The following is a 27,378-nucleotide window of genomic DNA, read 5'->3' as shown; positions in this document are numbered from 1 at the left end:
TGGGGTCACAAAGAGTCAGACACAACTTAGCGACTGAACAACAGCAACAACAAATCAACAGCATACTCAGAGATAGCATAGACTGGGGTTCGGTTCAGGCCGCATCTCTATGGCTTCGTAACTTTCCCTTAATGGAGAAGAGCAGAGTAGCAATCTTAAACCAACTCAGAGCAGAGCTTTGAAAAAGCAATCTCCCTCCCACCCTTGTTGCTGGGAAAAGAGGTTATGAGATAACTGCTGTTAAAGATTTATTATAGTTATTACATTCAACAGCTACAGTAGTTTTAGTGGTTCCTAAAATACACCAGCAGTTATTGTCTGATTACTTCTCCAGATAAGTTAATTATGGGAGATTTCTGACTCTTATACAAGTCTGATTTAGGGAGAAGTTTAATTACAGCAATTTCAGTGATTTCAATAAGCTCAGCATATATTACCAGTCTCAGCAAATGGAGTAAAGGTTTTTAGCTGTGTTGAAATACACATTTGCTTTGTTTTTATTTTTCATTTCATGATTTTTAACTATTGTAGTCGGGGTGATAATTGAGGCACCTGCTTCCATCAGACTGGCTCTTCAGTCAGATACACCACAGGACAATAATAGCCAATTCTATGTTATCATTGAAATTCCATTCTAATGTTTCCCATTGAGCACTCAATGTTTTACAATACTCATTTCTGTAATGATTATGACAACATGATCAGGGGAGGAAAATAAGTTTCTTAAGGAAATAACTCAGATATTGGTGTATTTTAAAATCATTAGGATCTAAATTTTGTTGTCATTGATGGGAAATGAGAGTCAGTCTTCAAATCAGAATAATCCACTTTTTTTTGTATTAACACATTGTCTATTTGTATACCAAAGCAAATTAAAGAGTGACATATAAGCCACATATGCCAAAGCTAGCTTTCAAAAAATGTGCTGTGAAAAGGTAGTGCTATTGTAGGTGAATACATTCATTTATTTAAACAACACTTCAAATTGGCAGGGTACATTCATTTGAAAAATGCATTACTGAAAATTATCTCAGTCTGATTACAGAGCTCTTCCCTATAGCATTTTTCATTCTCCTGATAGAATGGTAGATTGTCCTGACATTTACAGCAGTAATTCTGCCATATGTTTATGTTTTTCATTAAAAAATTGAATATGTGTTGACAATAGAGAATATTAGTAATAGTGAAAATAAATCTTGTTTCAGTTTGGGTGATTTGATTACATTCTGCTTGGGAAGCCAGTCTGTTTATCCCTAACACAATGTCAGTCATGTTTTTCTAGAATGTTGTTTCTACTTTCCCTCTGTCTACTTAGATCCTACAGTCTTTTGCCGTTATTGAGGCTGCACAGCAGTGGCTTAGAGCAGCATGGGAGTGGCTGGAGTCTAAGGTCAGGCAGACACTCAGGAAAATTAGGCACAAGCAGCAAGTTGTGACTAGGAGGCCAGATAGTAGGCAACAGGCAAATGTATCTTTGGAGGAGGAAATGGCAACCCACTCCACTGTTCTTGCCTGGGAAATCCCATGAACAGAGGAGCCTGGCGGCCTACAGTCCATAGGGTCTCAAAGAGTCTCACACGACTTAGCAACCGAATGACAACTGTTTTGTTTTTAGATTCAAGTAAGTGTCTGAATGTGGTTTTTGGAGGTTGAAGCCCATCGCGACATTACAGGAAATTGGCAGCTATGAGTATTTTTCAGCCTGCTTTGTTGTCCAGTCACTAAGTCATGTCCAGCTCTTTTGCAACCGCATATACTGTAGCCCTCCAGGCTTCTCTATCCATGGGCTTTTCCAGGCAAGAATAATGGAGTGGGCTGCCATTTCCTTCTCCAGGGGGTCTTTCTGACTCAGGGGTCGAGCCTGCATCTCCTGCATTAGCAGGCGGATTCTTTACCTGGGAAGCCCAGTTCAGTCTGCATCTGCCTTTAAAGGAGTTACCATTTTGTTTCTTTCTTACCATGAACATTTCCCTTCTGTGTATTTAAATTTCTCTTACTAGTGTGAAGTCACTTCATCAGAACTAGAAAATTGTTGCACTTCAGCGAAAGGGGTCCTTTTCCAGAAGTTTTAGTCTCAGCTCTATCCATTCTTATTGGCGTTAGATCATGAGCTTCTTATTTGTTCTTTGATCTTGAACAAGTCTCCTAGCTGCTTGGAGCTTTTCTTCCTCCGCATATAAAATACAGAGATAATCCTGCCTGCCCTCCTGCAGTTTGGGATAGGTCAGGTGACCATATTGCTTTGTCTCTGGTCTTGCTGCAGAGACAGGAGCAAGCACTGTCGTTACTTTCCCTCCTATTACTGTTTTGGCTTCCTTAGTGGCTCAGGTGGTAAAAAAATGTGCCTGCAATGCAGGAGACCTGGGTTCAATCCCTGGGTTGGGAAGATTCCTGGAGGAGGGTGTGGCAACCCAATCCAGTATTCTTGCCTGGAGCATCCCACGGACAGAGGGCCTGGTGGGCTGGAATCCATGGGGTCACAAAGAGTCAGACAGGACTGAGTGACTAACACTTTCACTATTTTTTTTTTAAAGGTATGCTAGGGACTTCCCTGGCAGTTCAGTGGTCAAGACTTCACCTTCCAATGCAGGAGGTGTGGGTTTGATCCCTGGGCAGTGAGCTAAGATCCCACATGCCTGGCAGTCAAAAAGCCAAAACATAAAAATAAAAACAATATTGTAACCAATTCAGCAAAGATCTTTTAAAAAATGGTACACATAAACCTATTTATAAAACAGAGTTACAGATGTAGAAAACAAACTTACGGTTACCAAGGTGGATTGGAGATAGGGGACTGATAAATTGGGAGATTGGAATTGATGTATACACACTATAATATATAAACAAATAACTAATAAGAAGCTACTGTATAGAACAGGGATCTCTACTTAATGCTCTGTAATAACCTATGTGGAAATAGAATTTTAGAAAGAGTGGATATGTGTGTATGCATTGTTGATTAACTATCGTATAGCAGAAATTAACACAATATTGTAAAGCAACTATACTCCAATTAGCTTTGCAATAATTGTTCATGAAAGTAAAAATGCTACCCTTCTTTGCATAGGCATTTATATTTTCAAATTCAATAAATTTACACATGTTGAAGTAAAAAAAAATAAATAAAAATGGTCTGTATAATAAAATATCTTTTAAATATAAATAAATAAATAAATAATTTGGGACCTGCAAATCCAGATGCTATTTGGTGTTGTTTAGTTGCTAAGTCTGGCTTCCCAGATGGCGCTAGTGATAAAGAACCCACCTGCCTGTGCAAGTAGATGTTAAGAGACACAGGTTCAATCCCTGGGTCAGGAAGATCCCCTGGAGGAGGGTCCGGCAATCCACTCCAGTATTCTTGCCTGGAGAATCCCATGGACCGAGGAGCCTGGCGGGCTACAATCCCTAGAGTTGCAAAGAATCGGACATGACTGAAGCAACTTAGCATGCACACACGGAATTGCTAAGTCACATCCTTCTCATTTGTGACCCCACGGACTGTAGCCTACCAGGCTCCTCTGTCCATGGGTTTTCCCAGACAAGAATACTAGAGTGGGTTTCCATTTCCTGCTCCAGGGGGAATCTTCCTGACCCAGGGATCAAACCCACATCTCCTTCATTGGCAGGTGGATTCTTTGCCACTGAGCCACCTGGGAAGCCCCAAATGCTATTTAATACTGTTTATTTGTATATGTTCCTTTTCTAAGAGGCTCTTGATCAATCGGATAAACTTAATCCTCTCCACCTCCCAGTGTATTTAATGTCTTAAGTGCAATAGGAGAATACTGATTCTTCTGGGATGTTCCTCTAAAAAGCATTTATATGTAGAAAATGAACGTCTCCACACTGATTCAGGTGTGAGAATATTGAAGAGCTAGTTGAAGATTGCTACAGTGGCATCTCATTAAAAAATAAGCTATGCTTTCCTTCTGCCTCGGGCCTTAAAGCTTTATTAACACTGCTTTGGAAAACAGCTAACTAAAAAAGCTAAATGCTTAGGGGATTTATTATAAACCTCCATTGTGCCATTAATTTCCATGTGTGCTTGAAATTGCTGGGGTAAAATAATGTATTCAGCAAGGCAGCAAGTTCCTGCTTCTCCCATGTGTCCGCTTGATTGTGCTATTGGTAGCTCATTCTTTAATTAAACATGTCCAAAGATAGGATCAGCTAAAGTGTGTACTGTATAAATAGCTTGCATTCCCAGTGTGCAAGTTTAAAACCCTGGTAAAAAGAGTGCCATCTGTTAAAGCCCAAAACAGGGGGCTGTGCCATTGCATGAAAATAAACTTCACGTTATTCATAAAAAGAATCACAACATAGATCCTGTTTTTCATACTGACAGTGATCTGTGATATTTTAGAATGTCACCAGCCTCCTAAGTGACAGCGTGCTGAGTAGTGCATTCTGTTAAAAAGCACAACCATCTAGAAACAGTGAAATTAATAGATGCATTTTTATTCAAGTGAAGATAAATTTATCTGAATGTAAGTTTTACTGGTGAGAAGTTGCAGCTTTTTCTTTGATATTTGCAAATGTAATTATTTCTAAGAGTTTTATTTTCAAATCTTCTTTCCTCCTGAAATGTAACCACTTCATTTAGCCAAGAATTTAACTTTCTCCCTTAGTCCTATGACAGCTTCTACTCTGACTTTTACTATCACTTTCATTTCTCTCTTTTTTAAATCGAAGTATAGTTGATTTACAGTGCTGTTTTAGTTTCAAGATACTCCTATTAGAAGTAAAGCCATGCTACTTTTTGTTCCCAAAGTATTTTATAATCCTTGCTGCTGCTGCTGCTAAGTCGCTTCAGTCATGTCCAACTCTGTGCGACCCCATAAGCGGCAGCCCACCAGGCTCTCCCGTCCCTGGGATTCTCCAGGCAAGAACACTGGAGTGGATTGCCATTTCCTTCTCCAACGCATGAAAGTGAAAAGTGAAAGTGAAGTCGCTCAGTCGTGTCTGACTTTTAGCGACCCCATGGACTGCAGTCTACCAGGCTCCTCTGTCCATGGGATTTTCCAGGCAAGAGTACTGGAGTGGGGTGCCATTGCCTTCTCCATTGCCTAATAATTTTCAGCATTCTGTTCTAGTCATTAATTTACTATCCTTTGTTTTTATTTTCTGATGTCCATTATTTGAGGATAGATATTTGTCTTAGTCTTTTCAAGCCGCTGTAACAAAAATACCGTAAACCAGGTGAAAGTGTCTGACTCTTTGTGACCCCATGGGCTATACAGTACATGGAATTCTGTACAGGCCAGAATACTAGAGTGGGTAGCCTCTCCCTTCTCCAGTGGATCTTCCCAACCTAGAAATCTAACCAGGGTCTCCTGCATTGCAGGCAGATTCTTTACCAGTGAGCTAAAACCGGGTAGTTTAACAGAAACTTATTTCTCATGGAGGCTGGGGAGTCTAAAATCAAAGCAGCTACAGATTTAGTATCTGGTAAGAAGTCTGGTTTGTAGATGGCACCTTCTTGCTGTGTCCTTACTAGATAGGGAAAAAACCCTGGAGTCTTTTATGAAGCTCTAACCCTACTCGTGAATGGAGCTTTCACAACCCAGTTAGGAGGCCCCACCTCCTAACACGATTACCTGGGCAATTAGGATTCCAACATATGAGTTTTAGGGGGACAAAAACTTTCAATCTATAGCAGGATTATACCCAGTTCATTTTTGTGTCCCCTACATTAGCCAGCATAATACCTTGTGAGGTACTTCATAAATGTTTGTCAAATGGTTTGAAAATTGATGTACCCATTCCTCTAAAGAAACCAAAATGATCAAATAAATGCAGTCCCTGGTGATACAATGGTTAAGACTTTGCCTTTCAATGTAAGGGGTGCAGATTCAATCCTTGGTCACAGAACTAAGATCCTACATATTTATGCAACCAAAAAGCCAAAACCTAAAATAGAGAAGCAATATTGTAACAAATTTAACAAAGACTTAAAAAAATAATAAAATCAAAATTGAAATAGTTCATAGTTCAGTCGCTCAGTCGTGTCCGACTCTTGGTGACCCCATGAATCGCAGCATGCCAGCCCTCCCTGTCCATCACCAACTCCCAGAGTTCACTCAGACTCAACGTCCATCGAGTCAGTGATGCCATCCAGCCATCTCATCCTCTGTCGTCCCCTTCTCCTCCTGCCCTGAATCCCTCCCAGCATCAGTCTTTTCCAATGAGTCAACTCTTCGCATGAGGTGGCCAAAGTACTGGAGTTAAGAATGCTTAAAATACAGAGGAGAAATTTAGATCAGAGCAGATTTTCAGGTTCAATTTCTCCATTAGAATTTGCTGAAAAGATTTTGTTTCAACTGAATTGCCTTTGCACTTCCACTGAAAATGTCCTGATATTTATTGTTCTGTATCTGAACTCTTAGTCTCATTGATCTGTTTATCTGTCTCTATACCACTGTCTTGATTAATCTAGCTTTATAGGAAGTCTTGAAATCATAGAATTTCAAACTTCTTTTTCACAATTGTTTTGATTATAGCAGAAGTTGTTTGTATTTTCATATGAATTTTAAAATTAGTTTGTCAGTCTCTACCAAATAAAAAAGCCTGCTGGAGTTGACATCTCTGATGCCTCAGACAGTAAAGAATCTGCCTGCAATGCAGGAGACCTGGTTTGATCCCTGGGTTGGGAAGATCCCCTGGAGAAGGAAATGGTTACCCACTCCAGTGCTCTTGCCTGGAGAATTCCATGGACACAGGAACCTGGTGGGCTATAGTCCATGGGGTCGAAAAGAATCAGACAAGACTGAGCGACTAACACTTTCACTTTGACATCTTTACTGTGTTGAGTCTTCTGGCCTCTGCATTTGGTATCTCTTTCTATTTAAGATCTTTTAACATTTCTCTCAGCATTGTTTTTATAAGTTTTCTTGTATAGATCTTTGACAACTCTTGTCAGATTTATTCCTAAGAATATTATATTTTTGAATGCAGTTGTAAGTAGTATTAATTTATAATTTGTTTTCTCTTGTTTGTTACTGGTATAAAGGAAGAAAATTGATTTTTTTTTTTTTTAATAATGAACTTGTATCCGGGAACCTTGTTAGACTGACCTCTATATTCCAGTAGTTTTTTTTTTTTTTTTTCCCTAGTACTTGTCAGATTTCTAGAAAGATCTTTATGTACCTCTAAATAAGGATGGTTTTACTTTGTTTTCAATCAGGATACCTTTTCTTTCTTTATCTTGCCTGATTCAGTGACTAGAACCTCTAGCAGAATTTCAAACTGAAGTTATGAGAGTAGACATCTTTGTCTTGTTCTTGATCTTAGGGGGGGAAAAAAATCAGCCTTTCACCATTAACTATGATGTTAGCTGGAAATTTTCCACTGATGCTCTTTATCAGCTTGAGAGAGTTCCCTCTGTTTCTACATTACTGAGAGCTTTGATTTGGACTGGGTTTTAGATTCAAAGACTGTTTCTGTGCCTAAAAAGACAATCATATGGTTTTTAATTTTTAGTGTATTAATATTATAAATTACATTGATTGATTTTCAAATATTAAACCAACTGTGTACACTTCCAAGATAAATCTCATAGTGCACTATCCTTTGTCTATGTTATTGGATTTACTTTGCTAAAAGTTTTAGAAATATTTTACATCTATGTAAAGAAGCAAATTAGTTCATAGTTTTTTCCTCCTGTGATGTCTTTCCTGGTTTGGGTTTCATAGTAAGGTTGACCTTGCAGAATGAGTTGGGTAACAATCCCTCTTCTCTGAGAATTAAGGTATTATGATGTATTAATTCTTCCTTAAATGTTTGGTGGAATTCACCTGTGAAATAACTGGGCCTAGAGTTTTCTTTGTGGCAAGGTTTTTAGTTACAAATCCAATCTCTTTAACTGATGTAAGTTATTCAAGTTATTTATTTCTTGAGTTACCCTTAGTAGCTTGTGTCTTTCAAGACTTGTTTCTTTTAATTATTTTTAGTTGAAGGATAATTGTTTTAAGGAGTTGGTTTTATTTCACCTAATTTGTTGAATTCATTGGTGTAACATTATTTGTAATACTCTCTTATTATCCTTTTAATAACTGTAGAATCTGTAGTGATACCACCAGACTGATTCCTGATTTTGGTTATTTCTTCTCTCTTTCCTGATCAATCTGGCTGGGGTTTTTTATCAGTTTACTTATCTTCTGTCAAAACCAACTTTAATTTTATTGATCTTATTATTTTTATTTTTTGCCTTCTGAGCTGTTGATTTTATTGTTTATTGTTTCCTTTCTTCTACTGCTTTAGGTTTAATTTGTTCTATTTTTTAATTTAAGGTAGACGCTTGGAAAATATTCTGTGTGCACTTGCAAAGATATGTATTTTGCTGTTGTTGGGGAAAATGTTGTAGAAATATCAGTTAGGTCAACTTGGTTTATACTGTTTTTCAGATCTTCTTTATTCTTGCTGATGTTCTCTCTACTTTTTTAGTTAATTGTTGAATGAGCAGTATCAAGATCTGTGATGGATTTGGAGACTTTTCTTTTTAATAGCTCTGTCAGTTTTTTTAACTTTTTATTTTATTTTATATTTCTTTATTTCTTTATTTATTTTTGCAGCACATGGACTTTTTCTAGTTGCTCTGAGCAGGGGCTGCTTTTGTGTGTGTGTGTGTGTGTGTGGTGCACAGGCTTCTCATTGTGGTGGCTTCTCTTGTTGCAGAACAGGGGCTCCAGAGCACAGGCTCAGTAGTTGTGGCTCACAGGCATAGTTACTCCGTGGCACGTGGAATCTTCCTAGACCAGGGATCGAACCCACGTCCTTGCATTGGCAGGCAGATTTTTATCCACTATACCACTGAGAAAGTCCTAACTTTTTATTTTATATTTTATTGTAGTATAGCTGATTAACAACGTTGTGATCATTTCAGGTGGACACAAAGGTACCCAGCCATACTATACATGTATCCATTTTCCACAAGCTCCCCTCCCATCTTAATGTCTGAAGCAGCTGTTGGTAAGCCCATGGACCACCTTGACACCGAAAGAATCTCTGATAAGTATAGAACACACATCATTTAGCATCTCTGAAATCTCTAACATATGGGGTCACATCTGTTAAAGGATGATTACTCTAGAAGGGGAGGGATGTATAACTTATTAAAATAACCCTATGGGGAGACAACAGACTCTATTTAATAAGCCAGAATACTTTCTGGAGCCATTGACTGCTCCCAGCTGAATCCCACATTATTTCAATACAAGAGGCAGACTGAAAACAACTGCCCTTTATGTGTTTATGTGTTGTATTAGTGTCTGTCAGCTGAAAAACATTTATGTTAACTGTTTGGTTTGAGCTTTGAATATTGAACTCCTGCTGGCATGTAGTTGATGTTTAATTCTTAGGAGAACAGAAGCCTATTATTTCTTAATCTTGGGCTTCCCTGGTGGTTCAGACAGTAAAGGATCTGCCTGCAATCCGGGAGACCTGGGTTTGATCCCTGGATTGGGAAGATCCTCTGGAGGAGGGCATGACAACTCACTCCAGTATTCTTGCCTGGGAAATCCCATGGATAGAGGAGCCTGGTGGGCTATAGTCCATGGGATAGCAGAGTCGGGACATGACTGAACGACGAAGCACAGCACATAGGAGGCAAAGGAAGGGTCCACCTTCCTTCTAGGCTAGCAGGTAAGACCCTCTGCCCTGAGCTGCCAAGATTTACATCTTCTGCCTGTACTATGCACCTACAAGGTAGATAGAGCACATTAGAGGAAGTGCGCTCAGATAAGGTTCTTTTTGGATCAAACACAGTAATTTTCCTTTTTCAGAGTGATGATACAAAGACTCCCTTCAGAAACACTTCCACGGCTGTCTGCTGATTGAGTTTCTCAACAGCAAGTAACATGACCCCCTCTTGATATGAAAGCAGATTTATTTCAGACCCCAGTGTGAAGCCTAGCAATAGAATACCTCGCACAATTCCCATTTTTAAGTGAAAGAGAAAAAAACTGAGGGTCCCACCTTCATCCCCTGCAGGTGTCTGGGAGGGACACTGGTAGATATGGGCTTGCGTTCCCTGTACCCAGCAGGAGGAATTTCATCAAAATTCCTCGATTTTTGAATTCTTGATGCTTTGCTGAATTCTTGAGTTCTTGAATGCTTTGCTCTATTATCTTCTTTTGTGTCATGTGCCTTAATTTATAGATTTCCTCACTGCCAGACAAATTTAGACTAGAGGTTTCTCTTTTTATATGGAAATCCATCATTGACTTTTGAGAGAAAAGCAAAATTAACTCCCAATTATAACATAAGAAGATTAAAATGTGCTATGGAGTCTGTCTTGGTTTAACTAATTAACATGAATAATACTGCAATAAAGCATTACATGATTATTTCAGCTTCGAGCTGCATCTCAGATAAAGAACACATTCTTCTTCAATGTCTTATTTTGAGTTTAGTTCTCCTTCCCGTAAATCATTTTGCATTTTAGATTATTTTTCATTCAATTCTACCTTTGGATACCTATATATTTTATGTAGTCCTACTTGAAAACACATCGTAGACTTTAGGAAGCAAGGCAAGTATTTGTTGTTGTTTAGTCGCTGAGTCATGTCCAACTCTTTGTGGACTGTAGCCCGCCAGGCACCTCTGTCCATTGATTTTCCCAGGCAAGAATACTGGAGTGGGTTGCCATTTCCTCCCCCAGGGAATCTTCCCAACCCAGGGATTGAAGCTGCATCTCCTGCATTGGCAGGTGGATTCTTTACCACAGGGCCACCTGGGAAGCCAAAGAAAGTATAGTTGAGCTGTAATTACTTTGTCCTTTGTTGACCCAGGAAATACACACTTAATTTTTTCAGGCAAAATTATTACTTGCCCAAAATCTCTGACAAGGAAATGTTTGACTGTAGAGCAAATCTTGTATCTTAAAAAAATTAATTCCTCAAACATGTTTCTAATAAGGTAGGTCCTACAAATCTCCCATTTAATTAAAGAGCAGTATTTTAGAGGAAATGAAAAAGGGTATTGTAGATGGGAGCCATGAGGAACATTTATGATATTTTATGTTCCTTTATGGTTGGTACTTTGGCCACCTCATGCGAAGAGTTGACTCATTGGAAAAGACTCTGATGCTGGGAGGGATTGGGGGCAGGAGGAGAAGGGGACAACAGAGGATAAGATGGCTGGATGGCATCACTGACTCGATGGACGTGAGTCTGAGTGAACTCTGGGAGTTGGTGATGGACAGGGAGGCCTGGTGTGCTGCGATTCATGGGGTCACAAAGAGTCGGACATGACTGAGCGACTGAACTGAACTGAACTGAACTGATGGTTGGTAGGTAGGGGAGTCAGATGTTATTCCCATTTCAGGAAATTGAGACCAAGCAAGCTGTCTAAAAAAGGCAGAACTGAGGCTCACACCCTGGCCTCCAGACTCCATTCCCCATGCCCTTCCTGCTTGGCCAGGTGTTCTCTGAGTAATGTGAACATGCTCGGTCTTTGAGACACAAGATGAAGGAAAATCACTGTGATTATTTCACGGCCTTTATCCTCTGAGACAAATAGTACAAAATTCAGCTACTTCCTTACACAACATAATAACTTACACTAGTACTTGATTCCACTCTGTCATCACTCTCCAAGCATGCTGAACACCCTGGTTTCTTAACTTTGGGGTTAGATGCCAGGTTGACAACAAAAGAGTCAAAAGCATAGACAAGTGGAATCAAGACAACCCCAGACTCCAGTCTTGGCTCCTACTGTTGACAGTTTGTACAGCCTGGGTTAGTTGCCCGTGTCTAGCAGAGTAAGTGATCCATGAATCTCAACTACCATTATTAGCAAGTAATTTGACAAGGCATTAAGCAGTGACTCAGAACATAAAAGCAGGCTGCTTAGTGAAGTTTGTATGTTCTACTAAAATCAGCTGAACTTTTCAGTCCAAGAGCTTACTAGTTAGTTGTGTCTAGTACTCTGCCATTATTTTCTAAATTCTAAATATATGGAAAAACTAAAATAAATATTGGTATTCTCTATAAAATCTGCAGTGGGGTTTGTCTTGCACATACATTGTGTCTGTCTCATACCTTCCTTCTGCGTCCCCTCTTTAGCTGTTTTTTGACACTTTTTGAACTCTTTATAAAGCCAGGTACTTTTATTCTGAATTTATTCTCCATCTTGTGTGTTCTAAGTTGCTTCAGTTGTATCCGACTCTTTGTGACGCTATGGACTGGAGCCTGCCAGGCTCCTCTGTCCATGGGATTCTTCAGGCAAGAATACTGGAGTGGGTTGCCATGCCCTCCTCCAGGGCATCTTCCCAACCCAGGGATCTAACCTGCAGCTCCTGCATTGCAGGCAGATTCTTTACCACTGAGCCACCAGGGAAGCCCATTCTCCATGTCGGGTGCTTGGAATTTTCTGATTGGCTTTTAAAAAGCCAATATGAGGCTTCCCCAGTGGCTCAGTGGTAAAGTATCCACCTGCAATGCAGGAAATAGCCAATATGCCCAAGTTACAAATTGACATTATCCTATCCACTTCTGGAATATCCTTTTTTATTGAGCTATATAGTTAACATATAAATTGCATTCAGGTGTGCACCATAGTAATTTGGTATTTTTTATACATGATGAAATGATCACCAAGTCTAGTTACCACCTGTCATCGTACCAAGTTGTTATAATATTATTGATTGTATTCCCTATGTAATATGCCATACCAAGTTGTTACAATACTATTGATGAATACCCTATGTGACATGCCATCCGTGTTACTAATTTATTTCAGAGATGGAAGTTTGGTGTCTTACTCTTCTCTCCCTTTTTCACCCATCTTCCCAACCTTTGCCCCTCTGTCAACCACCAGTTTGTTCTCTGTATCTATGACTCTGTTTCTGTCTTATTTTGTTTGTTCATTTGTTTCATTTTTTAGATTCCACCTATAAGGGAAATCATACAGTATTTATCCTTCTGTGTCTGACTTATTTCACTTAAGGTTATATCCTGTAGGTCCATCTATATTGTCACCAATGGCAAGATTTCATGGACTATCTTGATTTATTCATACGTGTGTGTATTTATATCTGTTCAGAAACGTTTGTTGAAGACTTTTTGTGGGACTGGCCATGTGCTGTGCTGGAAATAAATTATGAGGAAGACACAGTTCTTTCCTTACAGAAATAAACAATCCAGCTGGGTGGGGGTGGTGTGGGGAAGTGAGTGTACATTATACATAACCATATGGCCAACTTAAACACAGCCTGAAACTTTACTATTTACAGAAACAAAGTGTTATATGAGCACAGAAGAGAAAGGGTGTGTATGTGTGTGTGTTTTATGAAGATATTTTTAGATGACTTGATAGAGGAAATAGCATTTAAACCGGGTCCCCAAAGTTGAAGCAGAGTATTCTTTCGGAGTAGAAGGAAGGGTTTTCCAGCTCAAACCATCAAAAAACCATGAGAAAAATCTTGGAAGTATCAGAAGTTTATGTGAAATTTGATAGTCTGTGTAAAAGGAATATAATCTGCTTTCCAGGTAGAGAAAGAGGAGGTGAAAACAGAGTGACTAGGAGTCAATGTGTGGCTTCCCTGCTGGCTCAGTGGTAAAGAATCTGCCTGCCAATGCAGGAGACTCAAGTTTGATCCCTGGGTTGGGAAGATCCCCTGGAGAAGGGAATGGCAGTTCACTCCAGTATTCTTGCCTGGAGAATCCCATGGACAAAGGAGCCTTGAGGGCTACAGTCCATTGAGTTGAACAAGACTTAGCAACTAAACCACCACCAGGAGTCAATTTGTGAAAGGCAGTAAAGGTTCTAGGAAACAACGATTATAGAGTTATTTCAGGATGGATGTGTTTTTCTTGACCAAATGCAGCATTTCAGATGGGTCTTGAGTTGGTGGGAGAAGCTCTTACCCTCTCTCTTTTTCAGAGTGACATTAAATCAAGGGCCTTAATCAGCAGGACAATACTGTATCAAAAGCAGATGGCAGCTCCCGGCCGAGCAGACACTTTGGCCATCAGCGTGGGAACCAACCCACATCCCCAATCTGGGTGGAGTGGGGCTACAGCTGTCCGCGTTTTGCCTCACCTGGTTTCCAAAGGCTCATTCTAGCTGTGCACCTCTTAGAGATGGGATGGAATTTTCTCTCTTCAAAACTGAAACACCCCAAACATGCATTTCAGGGCTCTTCTTGCTCTGAAAGCAGGCTCTGTGTCACTAAGGCTACATTTCTGGATTTGGGGGGAAGGCAAGTCCATGTCTGGGGTCCCTGAGGATGATCTCTACTGTCAGGAAATTCTGGAAAAGCCCAGGTTCCCATTATAAGAACATTCATGTATATTGCTGTGTCTCTACTCTACCCCAGTAGAATATTGGGCACCTACTGATCCAGGGGTTCATCTTTCAGTGTCATATCTTTTTGCCTTTTCATACTGTTCATGGGATTCTCAAGGCAAGAAATACTGAAGTGGTTTGCCATTCCCTTCTCCAGTGGACCACGTTTTGTTCAAAGAGTCAGACTTAACTTAGCAACGGAACAACAACATGGATATTGCACCAAACCCTAGCATGCAAGGAGGAGATTTGTAGCCTTTGACTTACAAGAAAAAGAACTAATGGTGAAAATACAACTTCCCAAACTTGTGATTGGTTTACAAAATAAATACTCTGTCCTCTGCCCTGAATGCTATGTCTACTTGCATATGTACTTTAATTCTCCATTTCTCCAGGAAGCTTTCTGTGCTGGCTCACGGAAAAGTTAGCACCACTCCTAGCTCACCCTTACAAATATCCTCATTCCTCTAAGCATTCATTATCTGTTTACATCTTTCTCCCCAGTAAGACTGTGGTCTCCTCACATACCATAGTAGGCAAACACCAAGTGGAATGGAAAGGGAGTCTGCATTTAATTTTAATCTACATGTGTACTGTTAGTCTTTTTTTGTGCCTTTAATTATATTTTCAATGTTTCTTCTTTTTCATTTCATTTGCTCTTAATGTTTCAACCACAGTAAGGGAAGTCAAGATTTGAAATGCAACTGGTCATTTGTTTTTTCTTCTTTATGGTTTTAGAAAAGGATAAAAGACTTGTAATGGCAGTGACCTCCCCTGCCCCTTATCCCAAGAAAAAGTATGAAGTTTAATAAAACTATAGACAGCTGCTTCCTAAATCATTTTGTGCTGTGCTTAGTCGCTCAGTCATCTCCAACTCTTTGCAACCCATGGACTGGTGCCCACCAGGCTCCTCTATCCATGGGATTCTCCAGGCAAGAATACTGGAGTGGGTTGCCATTTCCTCCTCCAGGGGATCTTCCCAACCCAGGGATCAAACCCAGGTCTCCCGCATTGCAGACAGACTCTATACCATCTGAGCTACCAGGAAAGTCACAAACCATTTAAAAATCCAAATTTAGCAAAATGAACAACCCGGCTCAATACTTCTAGGCCTGCTTTGAAAGATAATTGACATGGTTTAAAATCAACTGGAAATTAGAAGTGCAAGATTTGTTCAAAGAGACCTTAAGGACCCAGCCCAAGCCACTCACTTGTCAACAAGAACACCAAGACCCAAAAAGCCTGGGAGAGTCTGCCCTGTCCCATCACAAACCCTGAGAATCCACTGCTGTTTCTGTAGTGAGACCAACGTGCTTCCCAGAACAAGAAGGAACAGATCTGTCTGTGGTTGTTTTGTTTTACAATTGGGAAGATTGTGCGCTTTTTAGGTTTTTTTATGCTTACACATATTCATGATAGAAATAAACTCGAATTTCAGAGGGAGGAGCAATATTAGCAGCTACTCAAGAGGAAGATATAGGAAAAGATGGGTCAAAGTGATTTCTTTTGGTAACAAGTGCTTTGAGATTTTTAATGTTCTATTTTTTTGTGATATATTGAAATATTTTGACACAGTATAGTATGGTTATTTAACAAACATTTTAAATTAATTTTTAAATTTATTTATTTTTAATTGAAGGAAAATTGCTTTATAATTTGGTTTGCTTTCTGACATACATCAACATGAATTAGACATAGGTGTACATATGTCCTCTCCCCCTTGAACCTCCCTCCCACCTCCCACCCTTTTCTACCCCTTTAGGTTGTTACAGAGCCCCAGTTTGAGTTCACCGAGTCACACAGCAAATTTCCATTGGCTATCTATTTTATATACGGTAGCATGTATGCATATTTTACTGTTAACTATTTTGGCTGTCCTAAGCTGCCAATAGTTTTTCCCCCCCATAATGAGTAAGCTTCGTGTTAACTTTAACTGTACAACACGGGCGACGTACGTGGAAAAAGTGCTGATGCCTGCAGTTAAACCCTCTGCACACCAGGCTTTCCTGGTCCTGCTGTCATACTGCTGCCAACACTTCTACAAAACCAAAGTGAGCAATTGAGAGACATGGATCACTGGTGGGTGATATGACAATACTCCCACCACTTATAAATCCCCGTCTCAGTCAAGTGTCAGCTCATTTCCCATGTCCTCAACATGAATGCTCACATAGAAAATGATATGCCATTGAAAGTTCCCATTGGCCACTATTTTACAGTCTCGGCCTTAGACATATTTTTCCACAACAGGGGACCTTGGGGTTTGGGGAGAGGAGAAGAGAAAGGTAGAATAAACAAATTAAAAAGGATAGCAACTTTAAAAAATATAGAAGGAATGATACATGTACCAAATCTTCTTTATCCATTCCTCTGTTGATAGACATTAGGGTTGCTTCCATATTTTGACTATTGTAAATTGTGCTGGAATGAACATCAGGGTGCCTGTATCTTTTTGAACTCTGGTTTTCTTTGGGTATATGCCTAGGAGTTATATATAATGGAATATTAAAGTCATGAAAAAGAACAAAATAATGCCATTTGAAACATAGATAGACCTAGAGATTGTCATACTAAATGAAGCAAGTCAGACAGACACAGAAAGACAAATATCTGATATTGCTTATATATGGAATCTAAAAAAATAGGTACAGGTGAACTTATTTACAAAATAGAAGCAGAGTCACAGATGTAGAAAACAAACTTATGGTTACCAAGAGGAAAAGGGGAGGGATAAACTGGGATACTGGGATTGACATGTGCACACTAGGTCAATTATTTCTTATTAGTTGTATATAGATAAAATAAATAACTAGTGAGAGCCTACTGTGTAGCACAGGGAACTCTACTCAGTACTCTGCAATGGCTTGTATGGGAAAAGCATCTTAAAAATAGTGGATATATGTATGCGTGTAACTGATTCACTTTGCGGTACACCTGAAACTAATACAACATTGTAAGTCAACTATACTCCAATAGAAATTTAAAATATATATTACAAGGAACGAAGGAATAAGTGATCAAAGTGTCAGCCCTTTACTGACGAAAGCCAAATTGAAGAATGGACTTAAATGAGCAGGAATAACAGGTGTAATCTTGAACCCCAGAACTGGATATATCCACTCACTCCAGGCATCGTGCAGCAGCCCTAGTTCTGCCACGTGTGTCCCCTCCCTGGATCACATGCTACCAGCCCAGCACAATAGAGGTACATGTGCTAGAGGAAGGGAAGGGGTGGGGCTGAGCTACACAAGTTTATCGCTTCCCCCCAAGCTCAGTAATCAGATAAGTCACACCACTTTCCCTGTGGGGAGAGGCAGGAGGCTAAGGTTTTTAGGAAACTTCCCTCCTTTTGGAAATCATTCGACTGGGACACATAGATGAGAGAGGGGAGATGTTGGAGAATAGATGGAACAAAAAGTGCCCACTGAACTGAGAAGGCATTTCGAGACCAAAAAATGATGCAGGAGTCTCTGTGTAATCAATGGATCCATTTATTACAGGGTAACTTACTCACAGGGTGGGACATGGAAGAAAATGATCTGGAAGCATTCGCAGTGGCTATGGCCACTGGGACAATTTGATGGTTAACCTGGAGTGTGGGGTGCTTGGAAATACAGCCCATATTCCCAAGTCAAGATTTATGAGTGAGTAATAGCTTCCAGGGAGAAGGCAATGGCACCCCACTCCAGTACTCTTGCCTGGAAAATCCCATGGACGGAGGAGCCTTTGTAGGCTGCAGTCCATGGGGTCTCGAAGAGTCGGACACGACTGAGCAACTTCACTTTAACTTTCCACTTTCATGCATTGGAGAGGGAAATGGCAACCCACTCCAGTGTACTTGCCTGGAGAATCCCAGGGATGGCGAAGCCTGGTGGGCTGCCACCTATGGGGTCACACAGAGTCGGACACAACTGAAGCAACTTAGCGGCAGCAGCAGCAGCAGCAGCAATAGCTTCCAGATGTTCAAGCTGGTTTTAGAAAAGGCAGAGGAACCAGACATCAAATTCCCAACATCCACTGGATCATGGAAAAAGCAAGAGAGTTCCAGAAAAACATCTATTTCTGCCTTATTGACTATTCCAAAGCCTTTGACTGTGTGGATCACAATAAACTGGAAAATTCTGAAAGAGATGGGAATACCAGACCACTTGACCTGCCTCTTGAGAAACCTCTATGCAGGTCAGGAAGCAACAGTTAGAACTTGACATGGAACAACAGACTGGTTCCAATAGGAAAAGGAGTACGTCAAGGCTGTATATTGTCACCCTGCTTATTTAACATATGCAGAGTACATCATGAGAAATGCTGGGCTGGAAGAAGCACAAGCTGGAATCAAGATTGCCAAGAGAAATATCAATAACCTCAGATATACAGATGACACCACCTTTATGGCAGAAAGTGAAGAGGAACTAAAAAGCCTCTTGATGAAAGTGAAAGAGAAGAGTGAAAAAGTTGGCTTAAAGCTCAACATTTAGAAAACAAAGATCATGGCATCTGGTCCCATCACTTCATGGGAAATAGATGGGGAAACAGTGGAAACAGTGTCAGACTTCATTTTTGGGGGCTCCAAAATCACTGCAGATGGTGACTGCAGCCATGAAATTAAAAGATGCTTACTCCTTGGAAGGAAAGTTATGACCAACCTAGATAACATATTGAAAAGCAGAGACATTACTTTGCCAACAAAGGTCCGTCTAGTCAAGCCTATGGTTTTTCCAGTGGTCATGTATGGATGTGAGAGTTGGACTGTGAAGAAAGCTGAGCACCAAAGAACTGATGCTTTTGAACTGTGGTGTTGGAGAAGACTCTTAAGAGTCCCTTGGACTGCAAGAAGATCCAACCAGTCCGTTCTAAAGGATATGAGTCCTGAGTGTTCATTGGAGGGACTGATGCTAAAGTTGAAACTCCAATACTTTGGCCACCTCATGCGAAGAGTTGACTCATTGGAAAAGACTCTGATGCTGGGAGGGATTGGGGGCAGGAGGAGAAGGGGACGACAGAGGATGAGATGGCTGGATGGCATCACTGACTCGATGGACGTGAGTCTGAGTGAACTCCGGGAGTTGGTGATGGACAGGGAGGCCTGGCGTGCTGCGATTCATGGGGTTGCAAAGAGTCAGACACGACTGAGCGACTGAACTGAACTAAATAGCTTCCCAGGTGGTGCAGTGGTAAAGAATCCACCTGCCAATGCAAGAGATGTGGGTTTGATCCCTGGGTTGAGAAGATCCCCTGGAGGAGGAAATAGCAGCCCACTGCAGTATTCTTGCCTGGAAAATCTCTTGGACAGAGCATCCTGGCAAGCTACAGTTTTATGGTTTAGAAAGAGACCAAGATGTTATTATAATAAAAGCCCCATATAATATGGGGAAGAACCACAAAAACAGATGTATGCATTGTGCTGAGGACTTCAGTCGTGTAATAGAAAGAGAGAGAGAAAAAAGAACAGAGTGCTTGCATGGGTGATATGTGGAATGAATGTGGTTTTGAGCTGATAATTAAAGGAAGGGTGTATTTTTCTTTTTCTTTATTAAAAATTTTTTTATTATTGGCATATAATTACTTTACAGTGTTAGTTTCTACCATACAACAAAGTGAACCAGCTATACATATATACATATATCCTGTCCCTGTACAGCCTCCCTCCCTCACCCCATCCCACCCCTCTAGGCCATCACAGAGCACCAAGCTAAGCTCCCTGAACTTTATAGCCGCTTCCCACTAGCTGTCTGTTTTACATGGTAGTGTCTATATGTCAATGCTGTTCTCCCAATTTGTCCCACCCTCCCCTTCCTTTTCAAAGGAAAAAGAATAAGTCGTTTTACATGGAGAAATTAGCCTCATCCGTGGGGTGGTCCCTTCTGGCTAAAGTATGGAATATGCTGGAATTTAGGTCCTGGATGCAACAGAAGGGTCTTGAGTCCTCAACTAAGAAATCCTGCTCACTTGAGTCCTTTTGAGAGGCGTTTCCTACTTTCACCTGATTCAAAACACTATAGATGTTCAAAGATCTTGTAAGTGGTCTTTGGGACTTACCCAAGGAGTTGATTAAGAGTTCAGAAATCATGCCTACCATTTCATTCCGGAAACACTCTCCTGAGAGTTTCAGAATATCAGTATTCACCCAGAATCCCAAGAACACCTTGGAGCGCTGGGTTAAAGGGCCCAGGCTGTGTTCCTGAGCATGGCATTTACTGGCTGGTCAACCCGGGGGTGGGGAGAGCCTTGTGGGAAGTTGAATTAGGAACCGCTCCTCCAGTTCCAATTGGCTTGTGACCAATGCTGGATTTCTTACTACTTTTATAAATCACTATTTGCTGTAACTATTTCTAGACAAAAAATATAAAAATTATAAACCTCTTTTTTCTTTCAGTGAAGAAAAAGAAGCCTAAACTATTAAATAAATTTGATAAGACTATTAAAGCTGAGCTTGATGCTGCAGAAAAACTCCGTAAAAGGGTAGGTCGATGGTCTATTTTTCATAGAAGCGTGCGATGGTTTCGTTGTTAAATAAACACAGGCATTACCCTTGGTTTGTTTTTGAAAAACACTGTAAGAGAAACAACCTTTGAATAGAGTGGATTTTTCCCCAGGCACATCAGCGTTTCATGAGGAGTGAATCAAATGAAAAGAAAAACTGTAGCTGTAATGGCCAGATAGAAATAGAACTTCATCTTCAGGCCAGCCAGTTGGGGAGTCAGCCCCTTCCATCACCATTTAGTTGTGTGGCTTTGGGGAAATCACTCAGTCATTCTGAGTCTCCGTTTCCTTGTGTTAAAAAATGACAATAATATGTACTTACTTCTTCCTTGATTTTTTTATAAAGATCCAATGAGATAAGCAAATAGATGAGAAAAAAAGTGGAAGCAGTGACATTTTATTTTCTTGGGCTCCAAAATCATTGTGGATGATGCCTATAGCCACAAAATTAAAAGACACTTTCTCTTTGGAAGAAAAGCTATGACAAACCTAGACAGCATATTACAATGCAGAGACATCACTTTGCTGACAAAGGTCCATCTAGTCAAACCTGTGGTTTTTCCAGTAGTCGTATATAGATGTGAGAGTTGGACCATAAGAAGGCTGAGGGCCAAAGAATTGATGCTTTTGAATTGTGGTGCTGGAGAAGACTCTTGAGAGTTCCTTGGACTGCAAGATCAAACCAGTCAATCCTAAAGGAAATTAACCATGACTATTCATTGGAAGGACTGATGCTTTAGCTCCAATACTTTGGCCACCTGATGGGAAGAACTGACTCATTGGGAAAGATCCCAAAGCTGAGAAAGACTGAGGGCAGGAGAAGGGGGTGACAATGGATGAGATGGTTGATTCAATGCACATGAGTTTGAGGAAGCTCTGGGAGATGGTGATGGACAGTGAAACCTGGTGTGCTATAGTCCATAGGGGTCACAAAAAAATTGGACACAACTTAGTGACTTAGATACAACTTAGATACAACTTCGATACAATGAACAATGAGATAAGAGATTTTTTTAAAAAGCATCAGTACTGCCAAGCAGCATACAAGTAAGGGTTTTCATTTTAAAGCACCCTGATGCAAAAAGAAAAAATAAGTTAGTCTAATACTTAGGGTAGTTACTATTAGGTGAAATGATTTTAGATTTAAGATTCTTCTCATTTTGGGTTAAACTCACATAGCTCTAGTTCCCAGGGTGACTGTTTTATGTTTTGCTTTGTCATCAGTTAATTCAAAACCTTATTTGCATTTGTTCCTGGATATTATGTTTTTGAAAACAGGGAATTAACACAAGACTGAAGTTATCTGTTCTCCTAACTCAGTCATATTCATCTAATTGCCATGCCCAATATCTATTATACTGTATTTAATGGCATCTTCACTTAATCATCTATAGACATACCTTGTTTTATTGTGCTTCACTTTATTGTTCTTCGTGGATATTGCATTCTTTTTTTCAAATTAAAGGTTTTTGGCAACCCTGTGCCAAACAGGCCTATCAGTGCCATTTTTCCAACCTCATTTGCTCACTTCGTGTCTCTCTGTCACATTTTGGTAATTCTCAAAATAATTTCAAACTCTGCACCAGCCAAAAGATTATGACTCACTGAAGGCTCAGATGATGATCAACATTTTTTAGGAATAAAGTATTTTTAATTAAGGTATGTGCATTGTTTTTTAGACATTAATACTATTGCATACTTAATAGACCATGGTATGATGTAAAGTACAAGTCACTCAGTCATGTCCAGCTCTTTGTGACCCCATGGACTATAGCCTGCCAGGCTCCTCTGTCCATGGAATTCTGCAGGCCAGAATACTGAAGTAGGTAGCCATTCCCTTCTCCAGGAGATCTTCCCAACCCAGGAATTGAACCCAGGTCTCTCATATTGCAGGCAGATTCTTTACCATCTGAGCCACTAGGGAAGCCTGGTGTGATATAAACATAACCTTTAAATGTAATGGAAAGCAAGATATTCTTGGGGACTTGGCTTTGTTGCAGTATTTGCTTTATTGTGGTTATCTGGGACCAAACCCGCAAGATCTCCAAGGTTTGCCTCTACTTGTCTCTTGTGAAAATTTCTGTCTTGGTTCTGTACTTAAATTTATACCTTGTGTAATACCATTGGTTTTCCTGTAATGTGGTTTCTAATCAGTAGACATTGAGACATTGACTGCAAAAAATAAAAAAAGTAATAGGGGATTGTCATAGTTAAAAAACAACAATAAAAACATCCACATTAGGCATTGAAGTGGGACAAAAATGTGCTTCCCACACATCTTTTGGAAAAGTCCCAAACAAGCATGAAGATGTCTGTAACTAGCAAATGGCAAGGTCCCCAAACCGAAGCCTGGCTTACCCTCATCAGCAGCCGATACAAATGCAGTAATTCCAGAGAATATTACAGCCCAAGTCTTTGTTCACTAAATTAACGTTGGATGATTTCTGTGTCTATCTCATTTAGCTTTGTAAAATGAGGCCCGCTATTCTTTATTGAAATTTTGCATTTCTTACTAGGAATGAGGCGGGAATCTTCTTTTCCTATCACCCCGTTCGGCATTCTCCACTTTCTCTGTGCTGTATGTCCTTAGTGAAAAACGAGGGGGGGCTACCTATTTCAGGGGTGATTTTAGGGGTAAAGAATAAACTAACAGCTTTAGAGAAGGATTTTTTTGTAATGATAATGAATGGTAGAGAAGGGCTCAGTTATCAAGGGGCAGGTAAGTCAGTGAAACATAAAAGTGCTGGAACAATTCATGGGATGTTCTCCTCTGGCCCTTGCTTATTTGCAGAAATTATGCTGCTATCCTCAAGAAGCACCATGGATCTGTAACAGGGTAAATAAAAGAGGAAGAAGTGGCTACAGAGGCAATTCTTGCTTCTGAGACAATAGGGAGCCATATTATGAACTGAATCATCAGTGGGATTAAGTTTTGTAGGGTTGTTTTTATAGCTGGTGTTTTCAAATAATGCAAGAGACTCCCCTGGGATCACTGTGGCCCTGAGGCATACTCTGGTCAGAGGAGGCCCAGTCTCAGGTCACACCCTTGTTTCAGATACTATGTGACATGAACATGTGAGGTCACTTTCTATTTCCTCCAAAAATGCATGAATCATATTTCAATCATTGATTTTTAAAAATAACATGTATTGTTTAAAACTCCTCCTTATGCCCCAGAAAAAGGATTGGAAATGATAGACTGAAATATTCATTTGCTGGAATCATAAAAATTAAAAGAAGGGAAAGCTTAATAAAGCTAAAAGTTCAACACATGAAAAGTTCACACTGCAGGCTCTAAACGGGGCTAGGAATGATGTCGCCTATGGGCTGAGTAAGGCAGGGGCATGGATCACACCGTCAGAGGAATAGTGGTCCTCAGAAGAGCTGCTCTGTGTCAAGTCCAGAGAGAATGTCCTGCTGTAGATATGCATCAAGGACCCAGTGATGGATAGCTCAGCCTCCTACCTAATGTTGCACCCACGGATGTTTTTTGGTATTTAATTTATTTATTTTGATTGAAGTATAGTTGATTTATAATAGTTTTGGTTTTGTGTATACAGCAAAGTGTTTTAGTTACGCATGTGTGCTCAGTCATGTCCCACTCTCTGCAGCCCCATGGACTGCAGCCCGCTAGGCTCCTCTGTCCATGGGATTCTCCAGACAAGAATACTGGGGTGGGTTGCCATTTCCTCCTCCAGGGGATCTTCCCAACCCAGGTATCAAAGCTGTGTCTCCTGCGCCTCCTGCATTAGCAGGCGTATTCTTTACCACTGTGCCATTTGGGAAGCCCGTTTCAGTTGTAAATACTTACATATCTATTTTTTCAGATTCTTTTCCCTTATAATTATTGTAAAATATTGAGCATAGTTCCCTGTGCTGTACAGTAGGGCCTCATCAACTCTTTTCTTTTAGAAGATGCCAGTGAGTCAATGGAGAAGTAAATAAGAGAAATAGAAAATCTCAATGAATCCACCCCAGGGATGAATTCTAAACTTAATGAACAGAATTTAGGGAGAAACAGGATTTTTGTATATCTTCAACATGTATCTTCCAAAATAGTCATTAATTACAAAACAAAAACTAGTAAATTTATAGTACACCCATGGTTCCTAAGTGACCTCTATGGGCTATGTCTTAATATCCTGCAAGGCAGCCCACCGGCCTTATGCCAAAACAGAGGCTGGGGGTGGGGTGACAGGGGCAAGTACCTGTCTCTCCAGTGAATGGTCTTAGTCCTAGGATCATATATAAGCTGTGTTGAAGAACAGGTGATTTTTAAGCAAGTCTTCATGAGCATTCTGTCATGTAGTTGAGTTTATTAAGAATTGTGTAATGGTGTCAGGAGCTTTATTCCCCAGTAAGAACCTGGGGAAGGGAAATTTTTTTCAGACTAACAACAAACATATTTACTTTTCCCAAGAGCTGAGGGGAAGGCAGGGCTGATGGTCCCTTAGGAAAGGCAAGGAGCATCTGTGTGAAGGGATCCAGAGATGCCTAGAACAGAGCCAGTGTGTTCCATTATTTATATAACCTTGATAGCCAGCTGATGTTCAAGCTGGTTTTAGAAAAGGCAGAGGAACCAGAAATCAAATTGCCAACATCCACTGGATCATAGAAAAAGCAAGAGAGTTCCAGAAAAACATCTATTTCTTCTTTATTGACTATGCCAAAGCCTTTGACTGTGTGGATCACAATAAACTGTGGAAAATTCTGAAAGAGATGGGAATACCAGACCACCTGATCTGCCTCTTGAGAAATTTGTATGCAGGTCAGGAAGCAACAGTTAGAACTGGACATGGAACAACAGACTGGTTCCAAATAGGAAAAGGAGTACATCAAGGCTGTATATTGTCACCCTGTTTATTTAACTTATATGCAGAGTACATCATGAGAAATGCTGGACTGGAAGAAACACAAACTGGAATCAAGATTGCCGGGAGAAATATCAATAACCTCAGATATGCAGATGACACCACCTTTATGGCAAAAAGTGAAGAGGAACTCAAAAGCCTCTTGATGAAAGTGAAAGAGGAGAGTGGAAAAATTGGCTTAAAGCTCAACATTCAGAAAACGAACATCATGGCATCCGGTCCCACCACTTCACGGGAAATAGATGGGGAAACAGTGGAAACAGTGTCAGACTTTATTTTTCTGGGCTCCAAAATCACTACAGATGGTGACTGCAGTCATGAAATTAAAAGACGCTTACTCCTTGGAAGGAAAGTTATGACCAACCTAGATAGCATATTCAAAAGCAGAGACATTACTTTGCCAGCAAAGGTCCATCTAGTCAAGGCTATGGTTTTTCCAGTGGTCATGTATGGATGTGAGAGTTGGACTGTGAAGAAGGCTGAGCGCTGAAGAATTGATGCTTTTGAACTGTGGTGTTGGAGAAGACTCTTGAGAGTCCCTTGGACTGCAAGGAGATCCAACCAGTCCATTCTGAAGGAGATCAGCCCTGGGATTTCTTTGGAAGGAATGATGCTGAAGCTGAAACTCCAGTACTTTGGCCACTTCATGCGAAGAGTTGACTCATTGGAAAAGACTCTGATGCTGGGAGGGATAGGGGACAGGAGGAGAAGGGGACGACAGAGGATGAGATGGCTGGATGGCATCACTGACTCGATGGACGTGAGTCTGAATGAACTCCGGGAGTTGGTGATGGACAGGGAGGCTTGGCGTGCTGCGATTCATGGGGTCACAAAGAGTCGGACACGACTGAGTGACTGATCTGATCTTATCTGATAGCCAGCTAAGAGAGTGTTAGCTGGAAAAATACTTAAGCAAACTTGTTATGAATATTGTTAATCCTATGCTTTAAATTTGGAGATGGTGCATTTAGCATGATTTTCACAAAAATAGCTCCCAAATTTGCAATTTAAATTGTGTAGGGCATGTGATAGGCTGAAAATTGTCGCCCCACCCAAAGATATCCATGTCCTAATCCCTTGAACCTGTAAATGGTACTGTGTTTGGAGAAAGCTAAGACAGGGGACTATCCTGGGTTATTTAGTTGGACCCTAAATTCACTCCCATGTTTCCATTAAGAGAGAGGCAGAGGGAAACCTGATATAGACAGAAGGGAAGACAGAGAGAAGACAAAGTGGAGATGGGAGTGGTGTGTCCACCAGTGAAGAAATGCTGTCCCTGATGGCCCAGCAACCAAAGACTCCACACTTGCAATGCAGGGGGCCCGAGTTCCGTCTCTGGTCAGGTCCCACACGCTGCAGCTAAAAATCCCGCATGCCACAGTGAAGATCAAAGAAACCACGTGCACAGCTAAATAGAGAAATACGTATTTTAAAAGAAAGAAAAGAAATGCTGTCAGGAGGCAGGAACAGATCCCCCCCTACAGACTCTGGACGAAGAATGGCCCTGCCCACATCTGGATGCCAGTCCATTCTCCAGATGGTGAAAGAATGAATTTCTGTTGTTTTAAGCTACCGAGTTTGTGGCCATTTGTTACAGCGGCCACAGAAAACTCATACAAGGTAGTTAGAAGACAGTTACTCAGAAAAAGATATTTATTTTGAATTCTGCATCCCTTAAAATCATTCATGGAAGAAATAAAGTAGTGGTTTTAGAAGTTGTTATCCAAAACACACAGAGCAT

General features: G+C 40.5%; 1 protein-coding gene across 18 annotated transcripts in view; it reads left to right on the top strand.

Moving 5' to 3' along the window:
- ASPH (aspartate beta-hydroxylase) overlaps positions 1-27,378 on the top strand; it is a 189,839-nt gene that overhangs the window by 104,022 nt on the left and 58,439 nt on the right. For all 18 annotated transcript variants that reach the window (XR_003038026.2, XM_025001422.2, XM_025001421.2 and 15 more), the window contains 1 exon segment: positions 20,660-20,745. Coding sequence is in view for 17 of the 18 variants with exons in the window: in XM_025001422.2 (XP_024857190.1) it covers positions 20,660-20,745 (86 nt within the window). In the remaining variant the exon portion in view is untranslated.

Source organism: Bos taurus, chromosome 14 (genome assembly GCF_002263795.3).
Source record: "Bos taurus isolate L1 Dominette 01449 registration number 42190680 breed Hereford chromosome 14, ARS-UCD2.0, whole genome shotgun sequence".
Lineage (NCBI taxonomy): Eukaryota > Metazoa > Chordata > Mammalia > Artiodactyla > Bovidae > Bos > Bos taurus.
Note: the sequence above shows the minus strand (reverse complement) of the source record. Positions and strands in the feature narration are given on the sequence as shown.